This window comes from Manacus candei, unplaced genomic scaffold (genome assembly GCF_025592945.1).
Source record: "Manacus candei isolate 608988 ecotype Guabito, Panama unplaced genomic scaffold, ASM2559294v1 h1tg000076l, whole genome shotgun sequence".
Taxonomy (NCBI): Eukaryota; Metazoa; Chordata; class Aves; order Passeriformes; family Pipridae; genus Manacus; species Manacus candei.
The window spans coordinates 8,789,041-8,809,619 of record NW_026138124.1 but is presented as its reverse complement, the minus strand read 5'-3'; the positions used below and the strand labels follow the sequence as shown (position 1 = coordinate 8,809,619).

The 20,579-nt window shown below is 55.5% G+C and overlaps 1 protein-coding gene across 1 annotated transcript in view; it reads right to left on the bottom strand.

The window, feature by feature from the left end:
* Positions 1 to 19,227, bottom strand: part of DOC2B (double C2 domain beta) — a 32,989-nt gene extending 13,762 nt beyond the window's left edge. Inside the window, exons 1-3 of the mRNA XM_051809921.1 lie at positions 18,343 to 19,227; positions 7,543 to 7,622; positions 1,902 to 1,976 (exon numbers count right to left, since the gene is read on the bottom strand). Of these exons, the coding sequence (XP_051665881.1) occupies positions 1,902 to 1,976; positions 7,543 to 7,622; positions 18,343 to 18,673 (486 nt within the window). The 5' untranslated portion in view covers positions 18,674 to 19,227. The remainder of the gene's footprint in view (positions 1 to 1,901; positions 1,977 to 7,542; positions 7,623 to 18,342) is intronic.
* Positions 19,228 to 20,579: the final 1,352 nt, after the last annotated feature.

The following is a 20,579-nucleotide window of genomic DNA, read 5'->3' as shown; positions in this document are numbered from 1 at the left end:
TGAAATCAACCCATGCCCTGTCCAGAGCTGTGGAGCTGCAAAACACCCAACCAGGTTAGGAGGAGGATACCCCTGGAGCAAGGCAGGATGCTCCATGAGCTGAGTGGGATGCAGGGGCAGGGTCTCAATTAGGAGCAGCATCTAAAGCCCTGCAATGCCAATGGCTTTTCTATCACTCAGGCAGGAGCTGGTTTGCAGGAGGAGAAGCTGCCAGCCTGGCTGTGCACAGGCACCAGCCTTGCTGAGTCCATCCCCACGTGCCCAACGACAGAGTGATGCAAACTGAAGGGGACTGCAGGCAGGTGCTCTCATTTATGGCCTCCTGTCACCTTTGATTTAATACCTGGTTTGCCTTAAATCTTTCCTGACTTTGTAAAGTTGCTTCAATCGAGGCACTTTATTGTACCAGGTTCCATCTCACATCTATTTTACCTCATTTCTCGGTGATATCGTGGCCACCATGCCAGGCTCCAGCCCAAGCAGCAGGATACGTATCAGACAGGGACTCTAAAGCCTGCTGAAGGGTGACAAGGACAGCAGGGCACCCACTGCCTGCTCAGACCTGTGGGTAACACATCCTGGGGCTGGGGCTCTGGGGGTCAGGAGGGAAAGTGGGTTTAGCCACAGGGGTGACATGATGGGCATCACCCAGCAGCTAACGCTGCCCTGGGCAAGGGACATGAATTAGATCAGAGGAGCTGAGCTCTGGGAATGCCTTTTTCTCCCATCTGGAATGACTCAGTAGTCAGTAACCAGCTCACGTGGAGGGTTTAACAGGGAATGAATTCCAGCTCTGCATGAGGAATGAATTCCAGCCCTGCTTCCCACAGCTCTGCCACAGGTGGCTGAGAGCCCAAGACTGGGACGGGAACACCCGAGGAACTCAGGGACAGTCCTGCTGCTGGAACACCTGTACAGGAACATCCAGCCCAGGACACACCCGTGATCCCCCCAGACCTGCTCTCCTCTCCCAGGGCAGATCTGGACAGTGCTGTTTGGAATGTGGGGGCAAGGAGAGGGTCCCCCCACGGACGCTCCGGGCTTGTGGAGTCTGCAGCTCCTGCACTACCCTCAGCTCAGCACTCCCCTCCTACCTCTCCACTCTCCACCACCTCCAGCAGAAATGCTAATCAATGCATTTGCAAAACATGGAAATGACAGATATCGCTGATGAAAGCGCTCCCGGCTCTCCTGATTCCAGCGGAACTCGAAATGTGGTTAAAAACTCCCTCTACCGCCCTGAACATTATGAATTAATTCAACTGAACCGTAACAAGTAAATACACCTCCCCAAAAAAGGTCTTTCCTTTTGTGTAGAATAGGAGTTCAATTAATATTCATAACACACACGTTTAGCATTTAAATTCCACATCCCCATCAGTTACACCAAGCTCTCACTACACATCAATATCTTTAATTACTCTTCTCTCCAGCAAGCGCTGAACCTAAGGAGATGGAAATATTTCCCTTATGATTTATACTCTGTTTTATTATGATCTGAGGGGTTTAAAATGTAAAAGAAACAGGGTAAAAAAAAATAAAAATTAAAAGGGTCTGGTTTGTTTATAGCTTCAGATTGTTTCACTCAGTGCTTCCCAGGGGCTCCTGGAGAGCAGCATTTGCATCCCCTGCTCCCAAGATGAGGAGTCAGGGATGGCACCTGATTCCCAGGCAGTGGTTTCCCAGAAAGGTATTTTCTACTCCATGAGGATGGATTTAGCCCCAGTTCTTACCTCCTGCTCTCTCTAAGGACTTTTTACTCATGAGATGGGCAGGAGGCTCGAGGCCTGGCTGCAGCAGCCCCTGGGTGAGGAGCTTCTCCCTGGGGAACCTCCTGGGTCTAATTTCCAAGGAAAAGGCACAGCCCCAGGAAGAGAAGGAGAAGTGAAAAGGTGTCTCACCTTACTGGCTCCGGGAAGCAAGTGCAACTTGACGTATGGATCAGCCAACCCATTATGGTCCATCGGCTTCAGGCCCTGGAGAGGGAACAGCAAAAAGCAGGAGTCAGGATAACAGCAGGATGCTGGGCAGGAAGGGTGGCTTCACTGAGCCCATCCACCAATGCCTGTTTCCCTGGGATATGGCTGGTCCAGGGATGGAGGGGAGCGTGGCTGCTGCAGGATCCAGGCTGGGCAGCAAATCCACACATGCTCAGCATTCCAACGCCATCTGTGGAGCCAAGGAGGGGCTGTGGGAAGTGGGAAGCTCCTCACCTGCACTTGGCATTGGCCACCAGGCACTGCTCTGCTCTCCCAGCAGCCTGACTCTGCCATCCTCATCACAATTAATTTGGGGGTTAAGCAAATCAGCACAGTGACTTCTGAGGTTTGAAATTACAGGGTTTTGTCATTTAATAATTGCTTATGAGCAAACACACACCTCTGCTGTTGTGGTGCTACTTCTAAGCGCTCCCAGAGGGTGTGATAGCACCTACCTACTCTGTGTTATTAAGGCACAGCTGAAGGAAGAACTGCTTCAGGCCAGTGGGAGGCTGGTGCCAGCTGAATGCTGTGGTGTTTGCAAGGAAATCTGGGGGCACCAGAGCACAGACACAAGGAAATACTCGCTGCAGCCATTCCTGATGGATTTTACACAACACCCTCACAGCTCTTAAAGGATGACGTGGATCACGTCTGTTATAGCAATGCTCTGGAGCTGATCCTGCTTTGGGAAGAGGGAGGACACAAGCTGTGCCTCTGTGCCTCTTCTAAACAACCTGAAAATTATCCAAGGGTGATGCACAAACCCAGCCCAAAGCCATAACTGCACAGACTGCATGGAAACAGACTCCACAGGGCAAGGAAGCAACTCAGGAGCATGAAAAATGGAGCCTAATTTTCACCAGTCCTAAGCAGAAATGAGAATGGCTCCATCGTGGAAGTCCTTGGATTGTTTCCAGCCTGGCTGTGGGATCCCTGCAGGAGTTATTGCTGGGCTGGCTGAAGGCAATTCTGTGCCTGGATCAGAGGAGGGTTTCTCTGCAGAAGTATCCATCCAATCCTGACTCCTAACTGGGCATGGAGATCAGGCTGGGTGAAGCTAAAGACTTTTCACACCCTTTTTGTGATAAGGAGAGTACTCACTGTCTGGATAATGAGTCTGTGCAGCTGCCAGGGATCCACCTGGTAGGAAAGCATTTGTATGGACTGCTGCTGGAATGGCTGTGTGCAGTGGAAATCTAATCATTAAGGCCTGGATTTGGGCAAATCAATGAGGGAAATCGTTTCCATATTTCACATGTATGGAAGATCTCGCCCAGCCTAACCCACAGAGCCACAGCAGCTTCTTGTGATGCCCTGTTCCACCCCCCTCCCCGAGCTGCATAACCTGGCCAAAGGTGCAGGATGTTCCTGACCTTGGGAATGTCTCTGATTTGGAGCAAAGCTTCTGCTTCAGAGACAAGGGCTCTGCTTCAGAGACAGGCAAGCTGCCCTGGGGCAAGGGAGGCCAAATGGTGCTCAGGAAAGAGGATTTTGCTTCTAAAGCAGAGCCAAAAGGATAAAAATACCAGCAGCGAATGGAGGTGAAATGTCCCTGCTTTAACTGCAGCCTGTGGGTGATGTCCCTGCCCCAGCAGATACTGGGAGGAAGGTGGTGGTATTGGCTGTGGCTCCATGGGCAGACAGGGCAGGAATGGGCTGGATTGTCCCCAGACTCCAGAAGGGATCACCTACACAGTCCACTCAGAGAGACCCAGGCTCTCTCCAGCCTCCCCAGTCAGAGGTGCCCACCTGCCCAGTGCTGCACAGCAAATGAAATCAGAAACAAGCAAGCAGATTCCCATGAAAATGGATGGAGAAAGACAGGCAGCTCTGTAATTCACCCATCAATTCAGCTCAATTAAATTACCTTCTGAGGAGGCTATTAAAGGCTTTTTTAATAGATGTGCTATGGAAGATGGAGTGACAGGAGCCTGGAAAATAGCTCCTAATGTCACGTCTACCTCCCTCCCATGTCACTTGATACGTGTGTAGCACACAGCTGAATTTAACAGGGCTCTGCCCTGCAAAGCTGCTCCCGTGGGAGCTCATCCCTCCCACAGGGACAACCCACAGGGTGATCAGTACCTGTGTGGAGGGATTGCCAACCTAAAGCTGCTCCGAGAGAACTGAGAGACAGAGAAGAGCAACAAGGCTCATATATGGAAGCAGAGCCTCCCCCTGGATCCATCCAGAGCACTTCCCTGGCTCCAGCCAATCCTGCTGCTGGGACTGATTTATGGTGCTGTGCATCATGGCACAGGCAATGGAGAGGAGACTGAGTTTCATCTTTTCCCTTCCTCTGCCCAACCCCAAAATCTCTGCTGCAATCCTACGGAGACCTCCAGCTCCCTGCATCCCAGCCTCTGCCAGCTGCTCTCCGTGCCAGTGACATTTAGCTAATCAATAGGATTTAATTACAAGTTGGGCTAATCGGGCTGCCGATTAACGCCACGCTGGAGGCACGCAGCAATCACAGGAGATGGATTCATTCCATCATTCACCCCACAACGAGCTGCCTACCCGCTGAGCAGGATCCCTGCTGCCCAAAAACCAGCCTGGGTACCTCCCAGGCCAAGGCATCCCATTCCGAAACGGGGCAAACTGTGCATCCCCCCCCAGCAGCCCAGAGGAGACACACAGCTTCAGGAATTTCCCTGCAGTGATAAATATTTATGACTCAATCCATAAGTAATGCTCAGTGCATTACTGCTGAGACCTCCAGCACTTGTTTCTGTTGGGAGGGAGGGAGCTTCCAAATGCTCGGCAGGGTGGAAACTCCCGGGTGTTTTCTGGCCAGCGGCGCAGGGAGAGCAGCCCAAGGATGCTCCCACGGGCAGCAGCTGCCTGGCATGGCCCACCTGGGGCCAGGAGCTCCTTCACCACTGCCATACACCCCCTTGAGGCTTATCCTGGGCATCTGCCTCCTGAAAGCAGGAGACCAGTGAAGCTACAGGGTAGCACAGCCCATCGTGTCTGTGCTGCCACACACCTTTACAGAATCATAGGTCCTATGATTCTGTGATCCCCCTACAGCAGGTTATCCTCTTGCTCCATGGAGCAGGTCGGGCTTTGTAGGACTGAGCAGCCTGGGGGCCTGCACATTCACTGAACCCTTCTCCACCCCATTTTCTAGGAGGGGGTGATGCCCAGAGCATCCCAGCCCTTTCCCACACATGACAGTACAGATCAGCACAACCCCAGGGGAGTACACAGGGTCTGTGCAGGGCAGGAGGTGAGTGGGGAGAGCCCTCCTGCCAGCTGGGCACATGGCTGTTCCCACAGTCCAGGAGTGAGCCCCCATAATGCCCTGATTTATTCTCCTATTGATCCCAGCTGAGCTGCAAAGTGTCTGAGTTCAGCCGTGCCTGAAGTGTGACAGGCAGAGTATGGCAGGGCTACTGCCAGCACTGAGAGCCATTAGTGTGAAGTGGCCACACTGCCTGATCCTACCTGATCCCACCTTATCCTACCTGATCCTGTGCCCCTGCCACCACAGGGTCCAGAGGGTGGCACAGAGGCTACCTGGAAACTGCCAGCATCTCACAGATCCTGCTGTGAACCTACACCAAGAAACATCTCAGATGTCCCCAGGCACAGCACCAGGGTAAATTCCCACATGGAGTGACTATCCCAGCCTCGTGCAAAGTACAGCAGCTGATGGTTGCAGAGCAGGAAATTGGTGGTGGAGCACAACAGGTTGGATTGAACCTGCTGCCGGTGCCTCCAAGAGCCTGCTCCCCTCTCCCTGCTCCCCAGGAACCGATAACGGGACTCGTGAGGGACATCAGCAGACAGAAAAGTGCTGGAGACTAAAATAAATGGAGAGAAGCAAAGAGATCTAAAGGGAGAGAGAGGGGTTGTTTGGGGTTATCGGAGAGAAAGAAAAACATGTCTCACATGGCTGAAATAGTCCAGGTTTTAAGGGCTGCTGGCAGCAGCTGAGGCTCCAGGAGCTGCAGGAGTTGGATATATCCCGAGGGCACCTTCCCCAGAGGGCCGAGACAGGTACCCAGGACACCCAGCCCAGGTGCAAGGGCAGTGCACGTCCCAGCACTGCTGGGGCTCGTGTGTGCAGCCCTGGCACTCGCCCATCTCCTCCTCTACAGCACTACTTGTAACATCTACACAGCCGGCGCCGGCTCCCACCGACGGCAGCCGGGGCCTGGCCCTTACCTTTCTGTAGTCAAGTTTTGGCAGCTTTCCCCAGGCGAGAGATGAAATGAGAGCGAGCAGATGGCAATGTAAATAAAAGAGAAAAATGGGAGAATGAGAGCAGAATGGAAATGAACAGGACTCGAGTGCTTGAATGTCAGGGTGGCAAGGAGGGCTCTGCCCACCCCGTGGCCAGGGGAGGTGCAGGGGTACCCCCAGTCCTGTGGGGTGGAATCAGCCACCACTATTCCTGACAGAGCCAGGTGGGCACGGCAGGGCTCTCCTTTGCCAGCCCTGCCCTTGCTCTCGCTGATGTGAAATCTATCACTTCCCGCTCACAGGTCTCCTTCCTCCCACTCCAAACACAATTAGAAATCTCCTCCTTGGCACCGCTCCCGAGTGCGCCAAGGGAAGCCTGACCCAGAGGCTGCCGGAGAATTCACAGGCAACAGGGAGGGAAACAAACCCCACTGTCTGCCCCAGCCCTGCCCTGGCAGTCCTGCCCAGGAGCTGTGGGTGCTGCACTTGCCCCCAGCCAGGAGCAGCTCTAGAGCTGCCAGGGCAGATGTTTCCGTGCTCATCCCCAAAGCCAAGCTTTGGTGCTGGAGTCTTGGAGAACCCTGGGTGGGGATGTGCATTCTCAGTGCCCAGGGCCAGCACCCAGCAAAGCAAGGTGCCTGGGTGGGGGCTGCAAACATGCATCCTATGAAGGCAAATAGCATGGCCTGATCCTCTGGGGCTCAGGTCACAGCCCGTTCTCCTGACTGCTGTAAAAACCCTCCACACCTTCCCAAGATCTGCAGGGATTTAGGTCTTCTCCTCCCAGCTCACCACTGCCATGGTGACCTGGTACCCTCACTGCTGTGGTCCTCATGCTGGGTGAAGCAGAGAGGAACCCAGCAGCACCCACGGGCCCGGAGGCAGAATCAGGACCTCAGTTATCTGTTTCTGCTCCAAAATGTGCAAAAAGCCCCTAATTGCTTCAATCAGGCAGACGGCAAAGGCGCTGAGGCACAGCACTTTGTGGCCGTGATTAGCAGCATTTAAAAGAGCCATTTATAAACTGACAGCCGGTCACAGCCGTCAAGTAAATAACAACATCGGGAGGGGCTGCTCTAAAAAGCATCAATAGCTGCAACGATCTCGTCAAAGGGGAAGAGCAGCCGTCTCTGTACTGCTGGAAACGCCCTGAAAGGCAGGGCTGGAGGGGAAGGAGAGGGCAGAGGCACTGGGTGTTGGGATAGAAGTGGAGCTGGCAAAGGAATAGCTGCTTCACAGACACCGCCACATTTGCAGCTTTTGGCACTTTTGGCACAGCTGCAGCACCTGGGTGGCCCCATAAGGCAGGACAAAGTTTCCCACCTCCAGGCAAAGTCAGTCCTCCCTGTTCCCACGCCCTGAGCCATACCTTGGCTTTATTGATGGTGCAGTGGAGAGCGTTGTTCTCTTGATCGTAGAGCAAGCTGAAATCCAGCGTCCCCAGCGTGGCTGCGAAGGAGAGAAGATTCTGTTAGCCTGTGTGGCCCAGCCAACGCTGCCTTTTCTCCCTCTGAGCGCAAAAGGAGTGCATGAAGATGCTACAGAAATGGCTGCAAACATTATAAAACATAAGCATCCTCATGTGAGCCCTTGTTTCCAGCTGGTGGCCATCCCCACGTTGGCTGGTGGGGCTGGCACAGTCCTGGGAGAGGACTGAGTGGGATCAATGGATGCAGCTCGCCCAGCTTTGCCTCTGGGGGTTTTCACGTGGGTCACCCCCCAATCCCACAGCAGCCCCATTGCAGCCAGCAGCTTCCTGTCCCTCAGGAGCTGAAAGCTCTTCTCTAGGAAGATCCAGGCATGGTTGGGACACAGAAGAGACCCACTGTTGGCACATCCCCCCTGCTCCAGCGCCGCTGGCATTCCCAGAACATGTATTTGTACACTGACAGCTTCAAACAAATGAGCCACCAATGGGATCCCTTCTCAGCTCCAATCTGGCTGCAAACTGTAAATTAAACCCAGGGAGGGATGGAAACACTTTTATGGTTAAAATGAAAAACACCAACAGCTTTTAACCGGAGCAGTGTTCCGTTACATCCACAACCCAGGAACAGCAGCACGGGGCATCTCCTGGGATGGGACACAGGGACAGGGCAGGAGACCGGAACAAAACCAGGAGAGCCTCAGCAGCAAAAGTACATTTGATTTAAGAAATTCTTTCCCCTTGAATGATCTGAGCAAGTCGTGCTAATCCAAAGCAGAGAAAAAGCTTTAAAAAGACGAGCTCTCCAAAAACATGGCTTAACCTTCTCCAAGGCTCCCAGACCTTATTTGCACGCCAAAGCCTGGACATGGAGCAGCATCTTCGCTCGCTCAGCTTCACCTGCCACCAGCCTTGAACTTCCAGGGTGGCTCTGGACCCAGCAACCCCCACTTTTCCATGCCCACCTTCCCAAAAGGGGTCTGCCTGAGCGCTGCCCTGCCACCAAACAGCATCCCACCACTGTTTCCAAGGTAACTGCACCTTCCCGCCGCATTCAGAGCATGAAAAAAAAAATCCAAAATAAAAACCAGAACAGTTTTGCTTAATATCAAAGCAGGGTTTGTTGCCAGGTGTGGGGGGGTGAAAGTTGGACAAACTTTATGGCAGGAAATAAGGTCCTTTTTTCCCCCCCCAGCATTGTCAGCAGCAAGGCACCCACGGAGGAGGCAGATATTCAGGGGACCGAAACGTTCCTGCTGCAATTTCACAGTGTTCTCCCAGCCCAAAGGCAAATGAGCTACAGATTTGCCTGCTAGCAAAAGAAAAATCATTGCTCCAGAGCAAATATCTTGAGTTCAAAACAGAATAAACACCCAAAGAGATTTTCTGCCAGAATAATGTACCCCCCTCGCTCTGGAGCAATTTCATGGCACATTAGCTGCTGGTCTGGGTAAGTCACAAATCAGTGGGGGTTTACCTGCCAGGGGAAGATGGAAGCCATACAGGGTGAGGCAAAACCTGCTGCAAATTCTGAGTCATCTCTGGGTTCGGCCCAAATGGGTATTTCCAGAGCAATTCCCACCCAAAACCGCTCCTCATCCCACAGGGAGGAAGGCGCAGCAGTCCCCGGATGTCCCTGCCTGCGCTTAGAGACAGGGAGCTCACGGATGGCAGTGGGTGAAGTGTGAGGCTCCACAGCACAAGGGTGAAAGCCAAGTCAGCAAAACTTCACGAAATCTGCATTTTTCACTCAAGAGCGGAAGATGAAGCCTCCGGTTTCGGAGCCTCATCATTTCCACCTGCCCTTTAATCAGCGCTTCCTGCCAGCCCCACCGCTCGGCCCTCCCGGGTTCAAGCTGTTATTTTATTTTTATCACAGGAGGGGGCCCGCGGCTCAGCCTGCTGGATTTGGCAATTTATAAAACAAATTAAAAGCCTGGCACGAAAACAGACTTTGGCCAGGAAATACTGACAAAGCCCCAGCCTGCCCCAGGGGCGAGGGCAGCAGGGGGGCCCCGCTCCTGCAAGACAGGCAAAGCCTAAAATCACTATAACAAGCAGCAGGTGCTTGTTTTGCAGGTGGGGACTCAGGTCCTGCTCCCAGTGCTGGCAGTCCATAAGCAAACCTTGAGCAGTTCCCATTCCTCTTGGAGCTGCCAGGAGCTGGGAGGGCATGGATAGGGGTGCACGGTTCCCCCAGCCCTGCCAGGCTCCAGCCCCAGTTCTGAAGGGGTTTTCCTCTACACAGGCTTTTTTTTCTTGTTGGTGGTGATCTTGATAACCAAGGAAAGATCTGCCTTTAGCAGAGGGATGTGGAAACACCAGCAGAACATGAGCTAATTGCTTAAAAACGCGGCCGTATGGAGATGACAAAAGGCGTCAGGCAAACTTTGGGTTTAGCAGCCAAGGTGCTACCATGGAGCCAAGGGTAGTGCTGCCACCAGAGCCAGGAGAGGATGCCCAGGACACGTTGGACACATCCAGGACACAGCCACAGCCCTGCAACCTCTGTTACCTCCTGGGGAGGCACATCCAGGCGATGGATCCAGCACAGCAGTGAAGGCAGAGACAAAGGCTGGTGCTCGAGCTGCTCAGGGGCTGAGGAGGTGGCAGGAGACCTCCAGCTGCACCAGGGGTGGGAGCCACCCCTGCACCCCACAGCAGCTCCCTGTAAACTCCCACGGGACCACAACCCTGCACTCCTGGAGCGGGCAGCACGCTGAGCCAGCGGCCAGGCAAGCCAACACCACCACACCAGCACCAGTCACCACTCCCACCCCTCCTGCAAACCTCTGGTAGCACATCCAGCCCTGGCTGTGGGAGTTCTGCCTCCCCAGCTGGCAGGATTGGGCCCAAAACCTTGGCAATGCAGCTGAATCCCCCTCTTTTGATTGCTTTCCCCCTCCCACGAGAGATGCAACTCGATTGTGCTCTTAATTAAGGGAGCAAGTACCCAAAAAAGAAAAGGGCAGCAACTAGACTCAAAGCGCTGTTACCAGGATTATTTAACTCGACTGGGCTATTCTAAACACTCCCCTCTAATCACACAGGCTGCAAATAAAAAATATAAATAAATGTCTTTGTCAGGCACTACAAAGGCAGCTTGGTGCTCTCCAGACAGCAGGCAGGATGTATCATTATTATTACAACTATTCTGCTCCAATGATAAAATAACCATTAGGAAAGCTGAACTCATTAGGAGGTTCTGACCCTCTCTCCTCTCCAAGAATTGGGAGAGATTGATGGGAAGACGCCGGCCAGGGCCTGGCGTTTAACACGGGCTCTAAAAAGAAAAATAAATCTGACTTGCGCGGGAACGCGGCCTCCTCTCCCACTGACCTTTGGGCGTTTGGATTAATTCAGTGGGCCACAAAACTACCAGAGGGCAGCAGAACCAGCAGATGTGCCCGCGGGCTCAGCCGGAGCCCACGGGCAGCGCGGTGTCCCGGCACGGCCGCAGCAGCAGCACCGCCCTGGCCGGCGGAGTCGGCAGAAATTGTTTATTGCTGACATTTCCCATCAGCGCCCAGGGTGACGGGGGAGGCTGGAGGAGCTTCTATTTATACCTGCGGGATGAAAGGCAAAACGCGGTGATAAATCCCTGCTCCGCTCCCTTCCCCAGCCCCCCCCGTCTTTGCAGGCGCCGTTGCCCTCGCCTGGTCCACGCCGGGATCCGCCCCCTCTGCAGCCTGGGATGCTCCAAGGAGAAGAGTTTCTCAGCCCAAGGGATGGTCAGGACATGGAAGAGACCCTGAGACTTGCAGAACAGACCTGGGAGCTTCAGCAAAGCCCGTGGAGGTGCGAAGCGATGACGGAGTGCGCTCCTTACCTTCCCAAGTCAGGGAAGCTTTCACAGCAGAGCTCCACACTAAGAGAAATTGAGGTGTGCACACAAAAAACCCACTATAGAACTAATTAAAAAGAAGTCCAAAAGCCTTAAGTCCCTCTGCTTATCAGCATTGCTGCTCCCAAGATAATCTGCTCATGGATTTTGTGCCAGGGAGATCAGAGTGGAGCAGTAAAAAGACTGCTGGGGATTGTCTGGATTAGCTCTCCCTTACAGAAAGCATAGGTTCAGTAACCTTCAGACTGGGTATTTTTTAATGCACTATAAAAGATAGGTCCCTATTCTTCCATTGCTTTAATTTTCCCCTGCAATAGAGATAATTTTAAAGGTCCTGAAAGGCAGTAAGTAATTCTGTGCACTTACAGCCCCCTGTAAAATGTTGGTAAATGACTCCTCAGGAGGAACAGAAATTATCTCCTGCCATTTCCAAGCAGGACTGCTGAAGAGCATTTTGGTGGGTGGCTCTGTGTGCTCCTGCCTCCTTGAGAATGACAGTGCCTTGACCTGGCCCAGAGGCTCACGATGGGGCAGTGCAGGCAGACAGTGCTGGGGCAGCTTGAGGATTGACTCCCTGAGCCCCTAAAACCCTCCAGGGCTATCCCTGGAAAACAGCACCATCAGATCCTGCAGCCTCCTGCAGCTGAGGCTGAGCTCATCCAGCATCCACAGCATTCCTGGTCCATGCAGAGACCTGTTTGGGATGCTGCTTGTGACTCACGTGCCTTGGTAGAGGCAGGGATGGATCCCACAAGGTGCTCAGCTGAGGAGCTGCAGGCTGCAAACCCCCAGGTCTGATGGCAGCACTGACCTCTGGCATGATCCTCCAGCCACGGGATTCAGCATCAGCCAGGGAAGGTGGTGAAAGCAGGTGAAAATGGGACACTTCTGAAAGTTCTGCCAGGGGCTATTCCATGAAAATGCATCCTGTGGGAGGTTTTGGGACATGCTCCAGGGGCAGCACAGCATGTTGGGACTCAGACATTCCTGTGAGTCCTGGACCACGTGGTGCCAACTGGCTGCATCGTAGAACTGTGATCTGCTGCTGCAGGCAAGGCAGGACATCCTCACTCCTACAGAAAAACCCAGCAGGGACCAGACCCAGCACACAGGCAGGAGACTTTCCTTCCTCGGGAGATCTACAGATGTGGCTGAATTCAATAGGATCAGGAATGAGAACAAAGCACAACTTTCCTTTCTTGCAACTGCTCCCTGCCTGACCGTGGGTTTCTCACTTAAAATCTACAGAAATTAATATTTCTTCATTTTGGAGACACAGCACCAGCCCCTGGTAAGCTCTGGAGCAGGGAGCTGCTTCCTCACGAGGTTGGTTGATGGATGCTCATCAGCTCTTCTGTCTTCTCCAGGAGGAGTGTTCAGAGGAACACTTATCTGCTCAGAACAGTTCAGAGATGCAATTATGTTTTACAGCACTAAATGGTCCCTGATGTCAGCAGCAATTAGACTTTCAGCAATTTCAATTTAGAGATGGCCTTCAAAATCTCTCCCTCTCTCTTCCTTTAATGAAATACAGTCTTGCAATTAACAACCCCCCCAAAATTGCCTTCACTGTTAAATACAAAGATGAAAGATCTGGGAACCCCCTTGAGCTCCAGCATGGTGGAGTAAGGGGTGTCAGTTCCCTTTTCCAGCCGGGCACTGTGTCTCCTCCTGCACCCTGGAACCACGGAAGGTGAAGGGCTGGGCAGGCTGGGGAGGAGGCAGCAGGAGGGCCCCTCATTAACCAGCAGCCGTGTGGCTCCTTCATTAGTGGAGGTGCCAGAGGCCACGGCCCATATGCTGCTTCCATCGCTGCTGCAGGAGGGATGCCCACACAGACCCTGCTCACCCTCGTGTGCCAGCCTCACCAGCTGCCCTGTGTTCCTCTTCAGCACTTCAGGGTGTCCCTGCCCATGGTCACTCCTTGGGAACAGGTATCTCTGGGGGCTGAAGGCTCACTGGGGAATCAGGAACACTGATGTGCAGCCTCCACCTGAACCACTGAAGGGGTGGCCAGCGAGAAAGCATGAGAGCTCGCCCCACACCAGCACCTTCCCTATACCCACCTATCCCGCAGGAAACCAGACAGGAGCTAATCCAGAGTCACCCCAGTTAACACCCCATGTCTCCCTGGGGAAGGCCAGAAGCTCCCTGATGCCCTCAGACCTTGGTTCCACACTGCCCAGTACCCACACACGTTCCTTTGGCACTGGCAGCTCGGGCTGTGGTCTGGTGGGCAAAGCCACGCTCCAGGCTCTGCCGAAATCAGCGGTGGTTTGTTTAGTTTCCTGAGTAAAAAAAAAATTACTTCTTTTGGCCTTCTCTGGATTGAAAAGACGATTCAAAGCTTATAAATAGCAGTGGCAGCATATGCTAAGGAGCCGCGTTTCAGAAGTAAATATCCTCCCCGTTCCAGTGCACATTTCCCCTCGCCGTCTCCTCTCCCTCCCCCTGTCTGGCCAAAAGCACTGCCAGGTGACTTGCAAACCCTGCACCCCTTAAGACGTTCCTCTTTACGTCTTTGAGCAGCCAGTAATTAATATCTCCATGACGGCTTTGCCTGCCTAATTATCTTCTTTGCTCAAAATAAGAGTCTTCCTAAATAACTTGCGTGGCGCTGCTCTCAGCAGGCGTCACGAGCCGCCGCCACCAGGACTGGCCTCTCAGCTGTACTTTGGAGAAGTCGTTTCCATGCTGCTGCAGCTCCGGAGCCTGCTCACGAGCCTGCTCCTCCGTGAGTAACAACTGGGCATGCCATGGAATTGGCTGGGTTTGTGCATATATGAACAGCCCTGGAGCGCTGGTAGGAACAGTGTGGGGCAGCTCTTCCAGCTCCCACTGCAGCTCCCTGCCCTCAGGCTGTGTTCCCATTGGAAAATCCAGAGCCAAACGCATACGGAGAAGGGAGAAAATTCCAGTGTGACCACAGCCTCTTTCCAAAGCCAAACAGCAGCTCAGGGGAACAGGGCATTTCTGCAAGGGCTGGAAACTTGCTTGCCTGTTACAGGAGGATGGCTGCTCCCTCCAGCGCTGTCCCCAGTGACAGAAGCCCCAGCAGTGCTCCCTCACAGGGACGGTGTCTCCACCTCTGTGCTGCTCATGCAGGGATTTGAGAGACCTTTAAAAACCCATCAGGTAGAAATTCCCACTGGTGCTGTGGAGGGGGAAGTGTGGGCAGTGAAGGGGCAGCAATTTGGGTGAAATCGGGGAAGATGGGAGGCGAGAGCCAGCTCCTCGCAGGTGGCACATTGCCATCTAGCTGGCATTTGCTTATCTTCCTTGCAAACCAAGTTTCCCTGGCAGTGTGCTGCCCGAATGGGTGGGAAGCATCTCTGGTGGCTGGGGACCCCAGGGGCCAGGACTGCTGCTGTCACCGGGCACCAGCCAGGGGAACCAAAGACGAGGTGACAGCCAAGTGTCCTGAGGCAGCAGGAGTGAATCCCCCCCTTCCCAGCCCCAAATCCTGGCTGGTCCTCTCAGCTCACAGCAGATGCTAATTCTGGTCCAACAGCGCCAAATCACCTTTCTCACCAAATACACACTTCCCACCTCTCCTGTCTCATTCCACCTCCTCAGCAGCTCCACTGGGGACAAACCCCCTGCAGGAAGAGAGTCCTGTACAGCCTGAGCTCTGGTCCCAGAGCATCCCTGCAGATGGAGGATGGAGGAGGCACAGGGCAGTGATGAGTCCTTCTCCCAGGGTCTCCCAAGGGTCCTGGGATGGCAGCAGGTGCCCACCACAACCCTGCAAATCCTCAAGCAGCACTGTTGGCAGGTCTGATGGGAAGAGCTGGCTCCATGCAGTTCTCAGTAGTCCCAGAGCCAGCCCAGATGTCTCCACTCATTATCTGCTGTGTTTGTTCCCTGGCCCTGCCTGCTCCCTGCCACTCACTGCATTCAACAGGCTGGTTGAAAGGTGTCCCAGAGCCATCAGCCTGAGCCTCTGCATCAGCCTCCCATGAACTAGTACCATCTGTCCTCCTGCCTCAGCCAGGTCCCTGCCCATCTCTGGAGCAATCCTACCTGCCTCTTGCAGCCTGGGGATTCGTAATTTTCCAAAGCACCAACACCATGCACACACAAGCATCTGCCCCCCAACATGTCCCTGCTCCCTGCAGATGCCAAACCCCTGGGTCAGGCCACCCTGCTTGGATGGGAGCTGACGCTGATGCTTCTTCCAGGGCTGTGCTGCTCTGGGGTTGCCCCATCCGGAAGAAGGCAGCTCCCACTGGCTCCGTAGGCACTCCAAGAATTGCTGATGGCATCTGGAGCACAACTCAGCAAAGGATTAAGGAATGGGTTGCAGGGTACCAGCCCAGGTGAGCTGCAGCAGGGCCAGGCAGAACCTACCCTACTCTCTCCCCACAGCCCTGCTGGGTGCTGAAGGTTTTGCAGGGATGGCAGCTCCAGTCCAGCCCCTGCCGATGCCGCCCTGCACGGCAGCGGTGACAGAGCAACCCATCCGTGGCACCTAACAGGCTGCTGCTGCTGCAAACCCAGAAACCAGCCCAGAGCAGCAACTCCAGGCAGGAACGAGCCTGGGGAAACCCAGACAAATGCTGCATTTCTCCAGGCAGGGGCAGCTCTCCTCCTCCCATTCACCCAGCCAGCATCAACATCGCTTGGTGTTGGAGGAGGGAAACCCGCAGGCAGGTGGGACAATTGGGAAGGAGCTCTCCTCCTCCTCCAGATGGACCCTGCCATGGCAAAATCCCTCTCCCTGCATCTCTCTGGGGCTGAGCTGGGAGTATCTATGGGGAGTGAGGCAAGATGTGCCACTGCCCAGCAACACCCTGATTTGTGGGTGCTGCACCCAGACCTGACACCACCATCCCCTGAGACCTCAGTCACCTCCCTGAACCCTGTGTGACACGCAAGGGGACTGGCACCACCTAAACCCCAGTGCTCCCCTGATGTACAGGCAGACACAGGTTCTCCAGGGGAAATTTAGTGCAGGTGACTAATGCAGCAGCCCTGAATCACCCTCCAGGGATGTGGGGGAGCTGAACAACACTCCCCAGCGTAGCTGATGGCTCGAGTCAGGCTGCACGAATCCCCTCCCGGCTCCCCAGCTGGGAAATTGGGACAAGGAGCTCTTGTCTGGCTTTACAACTTGGTTGCTAAACATGGGGGAGTGACAGTCTCATCCTGCACATTTATGCCAACCAGTGTCCTGAGGGTGGCTGGGACCACCCTGTGCTGTCCCCAGAGATGTGACACCAGCAGTCCCACCTCCCCACTCTGCTCCTGGCACTGATGTGCTTCCACCAGCCGAAAACCCACCACATCTGGCAAAAGAGCCTCAGCAGTTTGCCTGACACCTGTTACGCTGCAACAAACACTCTTCCTAACACCAGCCGGGGTGAGAGAAACACCCGCCCGCCCCCGGCACGAAGCCGAGCCTCTTCCAGCCAGCACTGCCGGCGGAAAAATGCAGAATGCAGCACCCTGGGCTATTTCCATGCGAGTCACCTGGAGAAAACACCACGCTCTGGGGCCCCGAGTGCTTCGGCTCCCACACACACCCCTGGCCCTGCAGCCCGGTTGCTCCCATTTCTACTGCCACAGTGAGCAAAGACGATCTAATAATTAGAGCAGCAAATAACACCCAAATCCGGTTAAAGTCACCGTTAACTGCCCGGCTCGGACAAACGCGGCTTAGCAGAGATGTTCTCTCTCCCCGGGAGCGCCGAGGCTCTCGCCTCTCCAGAGAGCATGACCCTGACACCGGCATGGGGAGAAAGGGAGCATCAGTCTGGGGCTGGCACACAATTCCCAGCCTCTCCTGGGGCTGTAGCTGGTGGTCAGCGGGCAGAGGGGGGCACAGGGATGGCTGTGCCACCCTGCAGCAGCACAGCCCTCCTTGGGGTCACGCTGCGGGGTCTGGCACAGATGACAGCAGCCCAGGCCAGCCCAGAACCCGGCAGCGAGGCCGAGGCAGGGCTGTGACATTCTGCACAGGAAAAAGCCACCGCCTGCCCGGCGCTGGGCCGTAAACAGCTCAGCCAGGACGAGCACGCAGCACTGCTCAGCAGCACCCGCTCCCTTCCTCGGCACCTCCCGGCTTCAAACTTTGTGCTCAGCCCCTCGCAGGATCTGGCCCCTGAAGGTTGGGCTGAATCGAGCCCTTGGGTTTTATCCGACTCCAAGGGAAATCGTATTATCCCAGTCACCGCGGCTGGCAGAGCCAGGCAGCAGCTGCCTTGCAGCCTGCAAGCTCCACCGCGCCGGGTGGGAAGGACGTTTTGGGTGGGGAGGGGTTAACCCTTGCTGCAAGCACCTGCATCTACCAGAACCAAAGCCTTCTGTTCCAAAGCCCCCGCTGGTCTCCTGCAGGGCTCTGCCTGCAGCTGGAGGAATGGAGGAATGACATGTCAGAGTTTGCCGAAGGAGAGGGCAGAGATCTCCAGGGTGGATGTCATTCCAAACAAATCTCCCCGATGTGGAGCCGGGCGATGCTGGAGCGTATCGCCAGCTCATCAGCAGGGTGGCTGGAGCAGCCTGCACCACCGAGGTGGATTAACCGAAGGGTCTGAGCCCAGCTGGCAGCCTTCAGAGGCATGGAGCTGAGCAGGGACGAGGCAGAGAAGTGCACCAACCACAACAGCAAAGCACAGCAACTGGTGGCTCTTGGGAGACTTCCCTAGTTTGGGTTCAGCGGCCAGCCTGGCTGCAGCAGGGACACTCCCAGGGCCCCCTTCCACCCCGAAACAGTGCCATAACAGCCTTCCCAGCTAAAGCTGGGGACTTCTCACTGCTGCAGTGTGATGCCAGGGATGGGCAGCATGGCTGGCAGCCGGGAAGGGCACGCGACTCAGGCACCAAGGTGGGGAACCAGCCCTAAGACCCACCCTTGACCTCAGCACCCAGCAAACTCCCATGGAAACTTAGGAACTTACTGCAGTCGTCGGACTCGTAGCCCTCGGGGTCCACCACCTCCTCGGGCGCTTGGCTCTTGGCCGGCTGCTCAGCGGGCGTCGTGCCATACGCTCCAAAAAGCTGGTCCACGTCCTCGTCATCTTCCCGGGGTCCCTCGGCGGGGCTCACGGAGGGCTGGCTGACCGCGGGGCGCAGGGCACTGCTGCGGCCGACGGCGGCGGGGAGCCCGCGGGGGAAGCGGGGGAAGTAGTCGGAGATCTGCTTGATGGGTTTGATGGGGCCGGGGCAGACGTCAATAGCCATGTGCTCCTGGATACTTATGGTCATTTTCTCTCCTTTTCGGAGTGTCATGCATGCGGCTGTCGGTGCCAAGCCCCTCCGGAGAAGCCCGGACCGTGCGTGGGGGAGCCGTGAAGTTTCTGCCGAGGGCTGCGGAGGCGGGTGAGGAGGGAGGCTCCGGTGGGCACCTTACGTGGTTCTCGCACCCTGAGCCCCAAACACCGCACACATGCTGCTGCCGCCTGCCCTGGCGCTCGCACAGCCCCTGATCCTGCCAGCGCTGCCTGTGAATAAATGAGCGAGACACAGAGACGGATAAGAGGCAGGGGGTGGGCTCTCGGGTGATGTCACCAGCTAGCAACAAAGCGGTACCCAGCAGCGGAGGAATGAGGGCTGTGGCCGGCCTGCCGCCCCGGCCGCACGGCCACCGGCGTGGGCAGCCGGCCCCCCGCCCCTTCCCCGGCACAGCCCCGGGGGCAGCCAAGCAGAAGTTGGGGTGATGGGGTGTGGGGAGGTGGGCTTCGACCCATCTGCCTGCCCAAGCAGGGCTGGTCCCTGCCAGACCCCTCCGGGGGGTCACCACGCAGTGTCAGGAGCCATCGCCCTGTTGGGTCGCATCCCGGCGTGCTGCGGACAGGGACGCAGGGCTGCCCCAGTCCCCAGGGATGGTGGCAATCTCCAGGGATGGTGGCAGCCCACGGGGATCACGGCAGCCCCCGTGCCCTCCCGGCTCACCGCGGACTGTGCCAGGGAGGTGCTGTGCCGCATCCTCAGCAGGGGCAGGGGTCACACCCTGCCCACTCCCCACGGCCCGCAGGGGCAGAGACAGCCCGGACTCGCAGCCCTGCTGCCGTAGCTGCCCCCAGCCCACAGCAACGCCCCCTCCAGAGCTCAGCACCGGCCAGGGGGGCTGGGTGAGCCGCCCCCAGCCCCTGGGGCTGGGACTGAAGCACCAGGGACTGAAGCAACACATGGCTCCTGCTCACAGCCCGGGGGCACAGCCTCGCCCTGCCAGCGTGCGGCTGTGGCGTGGAGCGATGCAGGAGGTAGAGCATCGCAGAGGAGCGAGTGAAGGGCTGGGCCAGGGCTCCCTGCCAGTGTGGCCATGCTCAGCACCCCTCCAGTAACCTTCCCAGGCAGGGCCAGGGCCCCATCACTAGCCAGGACAGGGACAGGCTCCCTGCAGCCTGCTGCAGGCTCCCTGGAAAATGCTGAGCTGTGGTTTGCTCAGGTAGGTTGGTCTCAAACTGCTGTTTTTACTAATCTCTTCCTGTGTTCAAATCAATAAATCTGTGGTTCCACAAGCTACTGGAAGTTGACTTTTGAGCAAGGAGTGCCAGAAGAGAAACGCTGTGAGAACTTGGTGCAAAATGCTGCCCAGTAACTCATCCTGCCCAGAAAAATGTGCCTAAAATATTTTAGAGAGGCAGCTCCCAAGTGTAGCTGGCTGAGGAGTGGGAGGTCTGGCATGAGGCTGGGACACACAGTGTGCTATGGTCACCCAGCACCATGTCCAGCTGCTCACAGCTGGTAACCTTACAGGACACAGATCCCTTCTCAATGCACACAGAGCTGCAGTCTCCTGGAGGCTGGCACACAGGTGTCTATTAAAAACAAAGCTCTGTTCCTCAGAGGATTTTCCCCAAATCCCAGGAAAATGACACCCAACCTTTTTGCCTAATGCGGAGTTCAATTTTCCTTCAGATTTTGGTAAATGTTAATGCACGTCCCTGACTCATAACACACTGACACTAGGCAAACCTAATTTACTCTCACCGGGAAGCAAATGTTTCTCTCCTGAAGCATCCAAACTTGTCATTGCTCTGCACCCAGACCTGACGAACATGGATGCTCTAATGACCTGGGAAAGCAGGACACTGCTCACCACTCCTTCCTCTCCCTGCCATGTTTTCACTCCGAGGTAGCTCCCGCCTGTTGTGCAGGGGTGATCGGTGTAGCAGATCCAGCTTGAGACAGT